At 38.3% G+C, this 10699-nt stretch overlaps 1 protein-coding gene across 1 annotated transcript; it reads right to left on the bottom strand.

Annotated features, from left to right (window-relative positions):
- Positions 1-544: 544 nt before the first annotated feature.
- LOC104212150 (uncharacterized) lies at positions 545-10495 on the bottom strand. Its single transcript, XM_009761348.2, has 7 exons — positions 10177-10495; positions 4444-4504; positions 4232-4326; positions 4116-4149; positions 2354-2408; positions 2228-2270; positions 545-933 (listed from the first exon to the last, which is right to left on the bottom strand). The coding sequence occupies exons 1-7, from the start codon at positions 10384-10386 to the stop codon at positions 862-864; spliced, it is 570 nt and encodes a 189-aa protein (XP_009759650.1). The 5' UTR covers positions 10387-10495; the 3' UTR covers positions 545-861.
- Positions 10496-10699: the final 204 nt, after the last annotated feature.

The following is a 10699-nucleotide window of genomic DNA, read 5'->3' as shown; positions in this document are numbered from 1 at the left end:
GGGCAAATCATGAAGAGAGAACTGAGAAGTTGGCTGTAGCAAAACTGGAAGTCATTGTTACTATCAAATTAATAGCTTTGAATAGTTATCGATTTTTGGAGGAGTATGTTACAAATTTATGATCACAACGCTTCAATTGGGTTCCCAAATGTTGCACCTTATATTATATGGCGAAAGTGAGTAGCTGAAAGCACCATCAACTTTCTCTCTGATCCGGATAATGGAACACGAACCCGAACCCGAACCCGGGACATCCGGATGATCAAGGAATGTTGTCATTACGTAGGATTTGAGATGCGCATCTTCATAGTCTCTAATGACAAATAAAAATCATAATAATTACCCAAACTCCTAGTATCATTCACAACATCTACTCAACATTGTTCCAACTGCATATTTTTTACATTTTGCAGCTATCCTAGAATGAGTGAAGGGTTGGCTTCTTACTTAAAGGAAAATGATAACTTATAGGAGCTTCTGGATGATGATAAATTGGACAAAATTATTCATGATTTGTCAATAAATCAGAGAAGTGCCAAGGATATTTTGGATTTAAAAAGTAAGTATGGTGCTAACCTATTAGGTTAGCAAAATCCATAATATATATGGTAAAGATGCAACACTGGAAGGAGACCTTCCATGTTTACCGTACAAATTCTTAAAGCTCGTTGGTCATACTGAAATTTGGACACAAACCACATAGCACGTTTTTACCAGAAATTGCCAAGAGATTTTCATCTCTAGATCATCATAGACTGAAATGGGCTAGAAAAACATCACAACGAGAGAAAGTATTACACATGACCCTTTCAGTACGATAAGCACATTGATAGGACTTCTCTAACATTTGACTTTAGCGGCTCACATGCCATTAAGGGTGATCACAATTCTGCGAGGGGTAGCAGCATCACGGTGCTCACACAACCATATGCCCTGAGATTCAGAAAACATTAATTACTCATCATACCTTCCATCAACTGCAGATGAAAAACAGGCTATCAAACAAAAACACAACTGATATTGAGTCACCTCGTATAGTGTGCTACCATTTAAAACGCTATTCACCTTGATAAACCAACACATTAAATAAACTCACAAAATGGGAAAACAGCAAACACCACTCCAAGCAGTGCTATTGGCCTTGCAAAGTTCTGGAATTCTATTCATCGTTTAGGGGGTTCGAAGCAGAAGTCATTGAAAAGGCTTTGATGCAACCTCCTCTTAAACACTCCCACACCCCAAGAATAAAAGGGATAAAAGTATGGGCAATATACTCATCCGTTTTAGCCTCCTAAAAAAAATTCTAGCACTTTCTTAAGTGTCTTTGCTATGACTTGTTCATCTTCAAGTCTACTACTTACAGTTGCCAGATAGATGTTGAATAAAAAACATGTGCCAAAGTTAATGCTGTGCTTCCATATACAATCTCTTTGAAGAAATTAAGGGATTAATGCCTTGTCTTGCTGCAAATAAAATATGATATCCTGGTATATACTGCACTTTATCTATGTACCTAGTAGCCCTGATAAGTCCTTGATATCTTCAAGGTTTTCTAAGAGCTAAAAGCACAGGTCAGGTAAGAGTTGTTGGGGATGGCGTGGAGTAATTGAAGGAAACCTATTTTAGACTTTTCTCCTAATGCAAGCATTAGTGACTGCTTCCATAGCGTGAACCCATGACCTATATGTCACACGGAGACAACTTTACCATTGAATCCAAGGCTCCCCTTCAGCCAAAGATGGAAGATATTCAAAAGAAAATAGAATGACGGTCAAAAACTTGCTTTACATGTAAGCTAAGCAAAAAGAAAGCAATAATATTTAAAATCCATGCATCTTAAACAAAATGTACAATAAAAGGTTAACCCAACATTCAAAAGCCGAATCATGGATAACCCTAAAAGATTGACATTCTTAAATTAGTCCCAATATTTAGACATGACTATATCTAGTCTCAAGTCCAGTTTATGATCTACTATCTTAAGGTATATTTCTGTTTCTTTGTTTTTCTTTCTTTAAATGCAAGTGAGAGGAATTGGCAGTCATTATCTGTAAAAGAGTAGGATTGAAGGATAGAATTGACCAACTTGGTAACAATAGCAGATGAAACAACTTTAACTGCCCGCTTTTCAATAGAACGCATAATCCAATATGAAGGTGAATGCAATAAAATTCATTGTTCTATCCAGGCTCAAATCAAATGACCTGGAAAGAGTTTTCACAAGTACCTGCCAGGTTCCCATGTTTAGCTTTCCGTCTGTGATTGGAATCCTGAAAATCCAAGACATGGTAAATATCAGTGTAAAATGGAGGTGTGAAAAAATATATGGATTAAAACAAGGAGATATTCAGACGTGAGCGTGCAGCCAAACATCGATGACTTAATGTGAGCAGGCATGTCATCTGGACCTGTCAAATTGCAACATAGTAATGTCAAAATAACAACCAATAAAATTGAGAAAGACTAGTTATCCGAGGAGGAAAAAAAAACAAGAACTTAATCCCTGAAAAGTCTGTCAGAAAGATTGAAGGCGATACAATAGAATACAACATATAAATAAGTGGTAGTATTCTTTTTCTTATAGGTGGTAGTATTATAGGTAGGTATGACACAACGAATGAACGTCAGAATCACCAACAAGGAACAAACTGATAATTTTGCTAAACATTTCAACCAACTACAAAGGTTTCAAGAAACAACTCAAATGCAGTAAAAGAGTAAAATTCTTTTATCATGTTATTGATTATGAAAAGTTAATGTACAAGGAGGATTGCGGATCTAGCTATGCATTTGCTAATCAAATGGGGAAGCGGAGCTGGATACTGAAGTAAGCGATGATAAAGTTAGAATTAAAGACTGAAGTAGTTGAAGCCTGATTTTAATTAGTTAGTTTCATAGCAAATTGTTTTTTTCTTTTCTTTTTTTTTAGTTTCCCACCCGGTATCAAGTACTCGCATTGGGTCCTGACTAAGTCCGAATTCGCGCTGAGAAGTCCACATTAGGGGTAAAGAGCTCCCTAATAAAGATGACTTCATACTCAGGGCTCCAACCAGAAACCTCGGGTTAAGGAGAAAGGAGTACTTACCACTCCACCACAACCCTTGTTGGTGCATAGCAAATTGTTAGATTAGTTAGTTGGAGCCAAAATTCCATTTGAATTTCATTCAAAAGTCTCAATGTATAAATACCATGATGTACATTGATTGGGTACTAAGAATATAGCTACATTTTAGCTTCATTGCAATTCATTTTAACTGCCTCTCAGATCAATTATATTCCTAGCCAGTTCTCTCACCTTCTTGAATCTTCTTCCTTTGCCACTCCACTTTCTCCAACACTTCTACTCTCTTTCTCTCTCCTCTCTCCTCTCTCCTCACTCTTATCTCCTATTTTTCTTATCTTTGCTAATCTCTCTTCTCGTGTTTTGGCACAGACATCCTCCTCTCCTAATTTCTCGACTCTCATCCCATTTCATCTTAGGCGATTCTTCTATTGAGAACAAGTTCGGAGACGTACATCACACTACGAGATGCTACTTGCTTGAAAAGGGGGATCATGGCGATGCCAATCCAAATACTAGTCATGTATTTTAATTCAACACCTTCTTTTTGTAGATGTAAATTATTGTCTCCATCTTGAAGATACATCTGATGAAATTTTTTGAGTTTTTCACTGTTTTAAAAGAGGGATGTTAAGGTTTTGACTACAAAGGTTTGTTATTTCAAAAATTAGTTGATTTTTCAGTAATTTGATGAGTCTCATGCTACTTGATTTAATTAAAAAATGTGGGATTTCTTAAGTTGGAACATTGACTCTGTACGATACTGCCATGTGGACTTATTCAACCATATCAGGCCCAAGCACAAGCTCTTAAATCATACTAATACAGCGTCAAGCTCAGCCATAAGATTTTGAGCTTCCCCAAGCTCAGGTCGAACTGCAAGGTATTCGGATCTGCTAGTTTTCACCCCCAAACCCAAACCACCTTACCGAATTGCCACCCCTAGTCCCTAGAAGAAGCACAGTGCATTATCTGATAAAACCAGAAATTAGAAGAAAATAAACAGCAGTCAGACTCCGGATACCAGAGGACAGGGATTAAGCTACACTCTTACCCTCAAGAGTATGTTTCCACGGTGCAGATATCCCCTGAAATTGTCATTTTAAAACAAAATGAGACTCTCATTAACAATTAATGACAAGTACTATACCTGGCAGAAAATAATCTTACCTCTGGGACAACCCTATTAAGAAATGTCTCTGTATCATCTCGAACATCTGAGTCATAGTTTTCATTTATGGTCAAAGAAGCACTTGTATGCTGCACTGGTTAAACATACAGCTAACCATATTCAGTCATAAAAGAATTCTGGGGCAATTACCTGGCCAATTAAAAGATGTCAAGCAGAATTTCAAGTGAAATTTTAGAGTAGGATTACTTACGAAAAAGATGAGCAAGGCCACATTTGAAGCCTGCCATCTCTTGACCAATTTCCTTCACAATCTGATGAAGACATTAAGATGTTATTAATATCAAGCAGAATGCATTCTTTTTGTCAGGTTGGGAAAGAGATGGAACACACAGAATTGGACAAGAGAAAGAGAAACAAACTCTTCTATGAGTACTTTGTTTGCTATTTGAAACATGTTGCTCCATGACCGAGGTACAGTATGCTTATGCTTAGATGGGGTTATCATACAAATGCTTTTCAATAATCCAGATTAATATATTAACAGCACTAGTCTAGCAGCTGAAAAATTAGTAGCTAGAAATACTAAAGCTAATTACTGGAGTAACAATTATCCATATGACAGTATATGAAGTCAAAATATTACCTATGAACCTGACAAAAGATGGTTCATAAACCAGAAGAATAAGAATGGAATCTGAGTACATCAACTTTTGTAAGAAAACATGTCAGTTTAGTTTGTGAGCCAGCTAATTAGCATGCTGTGATAACATTTTCACAGTGTCTATTGTCACATTTGTTCTTGTACGGCCAAAATAAATGTAATTCAAAAATAACCCTGTCTATAATGATTATGCCTACTGACATGATTCTCAAATCAAGGTTACCAACAAATAACCTGCTTAATGAAAATAAAAACATAACAAAATGAACAGGAAGCAAACTATCCTATGTTGTTCTAATGCATAGAGATAAAGTATGATTTGAATGTATCAGTTCGACCATATTGCCATGTTTCCAGCAACGAGAAAAATGAGATAGACATATTACACATTTTTTACAGGTGATCTGGGCCTAGGAGATTACTTTAGCATCATTTAAACCAGGTATGAGCTGGGCCATTATGCGCACTTGAAGTTCACTGAAGGTGATAGTGGTAAACCACCAGTGACTCTTTTCAAAGAGTGTCTGTGCAACAGAATCATGAAACTGAAGTTTAACATACTCTATAATCCTCTTAGTAACTACTTTAAATAACGGCCATTGCAAGGGGCCATCTAAAGCTTGACCGCAAACCTAGTTACATAAAGTTACAACAACAACAATAAACCCAGTTTAATCCCACAAGTGGAGTCTGGAGAGGGTAGTGTGTACGCAAACCTTAACCCTACCTTTAAGAAGGCAGAAGGTTGCTTCCAGTAGACCCTCGGCTCAGGAAAGATAAAAAGATGGGGCAACAACAAGAAAACCAATCGAAAATACAAAACTAACACTAGGTAATGCAATCAGAAAACTGAAACGAAAGCAACAACAAGTTATGACAGAAGTCTAGTGATACGAAAATACACAACTGACACTAAGTAATGCACTAATGCTACTATTACAAACAAGGACAATGCTCGGCTACCTAACCCTTTACCTTTATTCTCAACCTCCACACCTTCCTATCCATGGCCGTGTCCTCAATAAGCTGGAGCATCGCTATATCTTGTCTAATCACCTCTCCCCAGTACTTCTTTGTCCTGCTTCTACCTCTCCTTAGGCCCTCCAAGGCCAACCTCTCACACCTCCTCACCGGTGCATTTGCGTCTCTCTTCTTCACATGCCCAAATCATCTAAGTCTTACCTCCTGCATCTTGTCCTCCACAGGGGCCATCCCCACCTTGTCCCGAATAACTTCATTTCTAATTCTATCTAACCTAATAGCCCGCACATCCATCTCAACATCCTTCGGCCACCTTCATCTTACCTTCATCTTCTGGACATGGGAGTTCTTGACAGGCCAACACTCTGCCCCATACAACATAGTCGGTCTGACCACCGCTCTATAGAATTTACCTTTAAGTTTTGGTGACACATTCTTATCACACAGAACGCCGGAAGCAAGCCTCCATTTTATCTACCCCACCCTAATATGATGTGTGACATCCTCGTCGATCTCCTCATTCCCTTGTATAACTGACCCAAGGTACTTGAAACTTTCTCTCCTAGGGATAACTTGTGAATCAAGCCTCACATCTTTGTCCACTACATGGGTCGGACAACTGAACTTGCACTCCAAGTATTCTGTCTTGGTCCTGAAACTTTTAGACTCCAGGTCTGCCTCCAAATCTCTAACCTCTCGTTAACACCGTCTCGCGTCTCGTCAATCAGTACAATGTCATCCGCAAATAACATGCACCACGATACCTCCCCTTGAATATGGCGCGTCAGTGCGTTGATTGCCAGGGCAAATAAAACTGGGCTGAGGGCTAACCCCTGGTGCAACCCCATCACAACTGGGAAGTGTTCTGAGTCCTCTCCCACTGTCATCACTGAAGTCTTAGCTCCATCATACATGTCCTTAATAGCCCTAATGTACGCAACAGGAACACCTCTAGTCTCCAAACATCTCCACAGAACCTCTATCGGCACTTTATCGTAATTCTTCTCTAAGTCGATAAACACCATATGTAAAACCTTTTCCTCTCCCTTTACTGCTCCATCAACCTCCTGACAAGGTGAATAGCTTCCGTAGTTGAACGTCCCAGCATAAATTCGAATTGGTTCAGTTACATAAAGTTAATCAAGCAAATATAGACATGACTATATTTTGTATGCTCAATTTGAGATAGTACGATTTCCATAAAGACGCCACACACACACACACACACCACACACACACACACATATATGACAAATTATCAATCAAAAGCGTAATCATTAGGGTCACTGAAACATAAGTTTTCGTTAATTGTTCAAAAACTTAGGGGGGAAAAAATAGCCAGCATTTGTCTTTATAACAATAGTCTAACACTAAAACTAGTTTATGAAAATAAACCCTAAAATAATATAGCCACATCATTTATGATCCTCGGATTGTAACAAAGAATACCATGAAAAATTTGCTAATTACAATTACTACATGGATACTGAGTGAATTTTTTGGGCGTCTCTAACAGAATCAAGTGCAACTATACTAGAAACGTGGAATGGAAAACATTCTCTATACGAATTCTATCCAAAATTGAAAAAAAAAATTGGCGAGGAAAAACAACACAAGGATTTTGGTCAGCAATGGAACGTGTTAAAGTGTTATACCGTACAACGAGGAGTGGGATAATGAATACAAGTTCTGCAATTTCAATCTTAATGCAGATGTGGTCCGAGCGGATTATAGTTTTCAGATTTTATTGATGAAATCAATAATTAATTGGGTATCGATATATCAAATGTTACGTTGGAAATCAAATACTCATTAAAGGACGGATATTCATTGATGGTCAGATGGATATAGAAAATGATATAAGTGTTTAATTTTAACTTGATATAAAACCATATAATCTCATCACATATCCTATATAACGTTGTAGCAACAAATTCATCGTTGGAGCAACTACCAAATGTTAGTTAATGCACCATGAGTATTGAGTGATGTCAGAGTTGAAGAGTTGAAGTTTTTCAGATTGAGGTAAAATTGAACACTCACATCAATGTCAATACCAATCGGTGGATATCTGTCATTCAATGAGTACTTGATTTCCAATATAACATTTGATGTATCAATACCCAATTGTTCATCAACAACATCATAAAAACTATAATCCACTTTGACCAAAACTCCATTAAAATTGAAATTGAGAATTTGTACTCACTATTCCACTTTTAGTTGTACTGTATTAGAATTTAACAGGTTCCATGGTTATCTGCACATTGTGCCGCTTCTCCACACCAATGGTTTTTCGATCTTGGATAGAAATCACGTAGGGAACGATTTTGGTATATTTGCGTTTGATACTATTTGAGCCAGTATCCATGTAGTAATAATTTTCGCCTTATTTTCTGTTACAGGGATTTTTATCGAGATTTCGGTTATTGTAGGTGTATTAAAATTGAGGAGGTCGAGGGAGCTATGCGTAAGATAAGCCGGGGGAGAGCGACTGAGCCAGACGAAATTCTAGTAAAATTTTGGAATAACGTGAGTAGGGCAGGTTTGTAATAGCTCACTGGGTTGTTTAACATCATTTTTAGGACAACGAAGATGCCTGAAGAATGGAGGTGGACTACGATGATCCCGTTATACAAGAACAAAGGTGATATCCAAAATCGCAACAACTATAGGGCCATAGGGGTATCAAGCTGCTGACACACCACGAAAGTTTGGGAGAGGGTGGTGAAAGCAGGGGTGAGGAGGAGTGTGTTTATTTCCGAAAACCAGTCAGATTCATGTCGGATTGTTCGACTACGAAAGTCATTCATCTTGTAAGGAGGTTGGTGGAACAATATAGGGAGAGGAAAAGAGACTTGCACATGGTGTTCATTGATCTAGAGAAAACATAAGACAAAGTCTCAAAGGGAGTTCTATGGAGATGTTTGGAGGCTAGAGGTGTTCATGTAGCATATACTAGGGGTGATTAAGGACATGTATGAAGGAACTAAAACTCAGGTGAGGACAGTAGGAGAAGACTCGAACCACTTTCTAGTTGTGATGAGTTGCACTAGACTTTAGCTATTAGTCCATTTTTATTTGCTTTGGCGTGGATATCCTGACGCGTCACATTCAAAGGGAGGTGCCCTGGTTTATGTTATTTGCAGATGATATTGTATTGATTGACGAAATGCGAAGTGGTGTTAACGCAAGACTGGAAGTTTGGAGATAGACCCTAGAGTCTAAAGGATTCAAGTTGTAGGACCAAGACAGAATATTTGGAGTGTAAGTTCAGTGGCGGGACCAGTGAATCGGACGTGGACGTGAGGCTTGATACACAACTCATCCCCAAGAAAGATAGTTTCAATTATCTAGGTCTATAATCCAAGGAAATAGAGAGATTGACGAGAGTGTTACACATCGTATTGGTGCAGGGTGGGTGAAATGGAGGCTCACATCTGGTATCTTATGTAATAAGAATGTGCCTCATAAACTTAAAGGTAAGTTCTACAGAGTAGTAGTTAGACCGACTATGTTGTACGGGGCAGAGTGTTGGCCAGTCAAGAATTCTCATGTCAAAAAATGAAAGTAGCAGAAATGAGGATGTTGAGATGGATGTGCGGGCATATCAGGATTGATAAGATTAAGAATGAGGATACTTGGACCAAGGCAAGCGAGACTTAAATGGTTTGGGCATGTGAAGAGGAGAAGTACAGATGCCCCAGTAAGGAGGTGTGAGAGGTTGTCCTTGGTGGGTCTTAGAAGAGGTAGAGGTAGGCTAAAAAATATTGGGGAGAGATAATCAGGCAAAATATGGCTTTTGTTCAGCTGACCAAAGACACGACCCTTAATAGGAAGGTGTGGAGGTCGAGGATTAAGGTCGTAGGTCAGTAGGTACTTGTGTGTGTTTCCGGACATTTCTAGTGTTATTAGTGGCAGTCTTTGTATTCTAATATTGTAGATTTCTATCACTACATATTGTTCTTTTCGCCTTGTTTTCTGTTTGTTCTCGTTATGGCTTGTTGCTACGGCTCTTTTCTCATTTTTCCTCGTGCTGAGGGAAACAGCCTCTACCATAGGGGTAAGCTCTGTGTACTATCTACCATTCTTAGACCTCACTTGTGGGACTATACTAGGTTTGTTGTTGTTGTTGTAATCATAAATGATATGGCTACATACCTTTGGGGGTTGTTTTTAGTTTTTAGGACTAAGCTATTGTTATAAAGACTAAAGGCGGGCTACTTATGTTTTTCCCCCTAAGTTTTTTTTTTTGCAGAAGTAATCAAAAACTAAAACAGAAGAAAGTAATGGATCAGTTGGTTAAAATTAGCAAAAGTAAAGGGCAAGTTAGAGACATACCTTGGATGTAACAAGGTGACAGCCCCGCCTTTGAGGAGGAAGCGTCACAGTTTTTTGAGCCCATTTTGGGGCAACTGAAGATGCCATGGAATCAGAGGGATTGTTAATTGTCGTTCTCAAAGGATTATATTGACACTTTAAACTGATCGGCGCCGAAACAGGCTTTGCAATTCCACCGAACGATACCAAAGAGGAGGAGAGAGAGAGCATTTGCAGGTGTTGTTTCAAGAACAAATTTTATTACTGGTAGTGTGGGACTTTGGACCAAAAGTGAAAGTGTTGCTGATTTTGGGCTTCAAAAAAGTCACTTTTGCAAAATTGAATATGAGGCCTAGGTGTGTTCCTTTATTAGAGCGTATGGTCCAAATTGAGAACTCTTACCTCCACTAAAATACAGTGAGATCTAAATTTGAATTTCCATTATTTGACCCTCATCTTAAACGTTTCTGAGGATGTGTTTAGTAGAAAGGAAGTAATTTAAAAATATATATATATTTTCGCGAGAACATTATATACACATTGT

The sequence above is a fragment of the Nicotiana sylvestris genome, chromosome 10, assembly GCF_000393655.2.
Source record: "Nicotiana sylvestris chromosome 10, ASM39365v2, whole genome shotgun sequence".
Classification (NCBI taxonomy): Eukaryota; Viridiplantae; Streptophyta; class Magnoliopsida; order Solanales; family Solanaceae; genus Nicotiana; species Nicotiana sylvestris.
Note: the sequence above shows the minus strand (reverse complement) of the source record. Positions and strands in the feature narration are given on the sequence as shown.

Excerpts from the sequence above, each read along its gene's own strand:
- LOC104212150 (XM_009761348.2), bottom strand. The coding sequence starts at position 10,386 with ATGCTCTCTCTCTCCTCCTCTTTGGTATCGTTCGGTGGAATTGCAAAG. Across the intron at positions 2,409-4,115 it reads GTGGAAACATACTCTTGAGG|GTCCAGATGACATGCCTGCT; the intron begins GTAAGAGTGTAG and ends GCAATTTGACAG. Across the intron at positions 934-2,227 it reads TAAACATGGGAACCTGGCAG|GGCATATGGTTGTGTGAGCA; the intron begins GTACTTGTGAAA and ends TCTGAATCTCAG.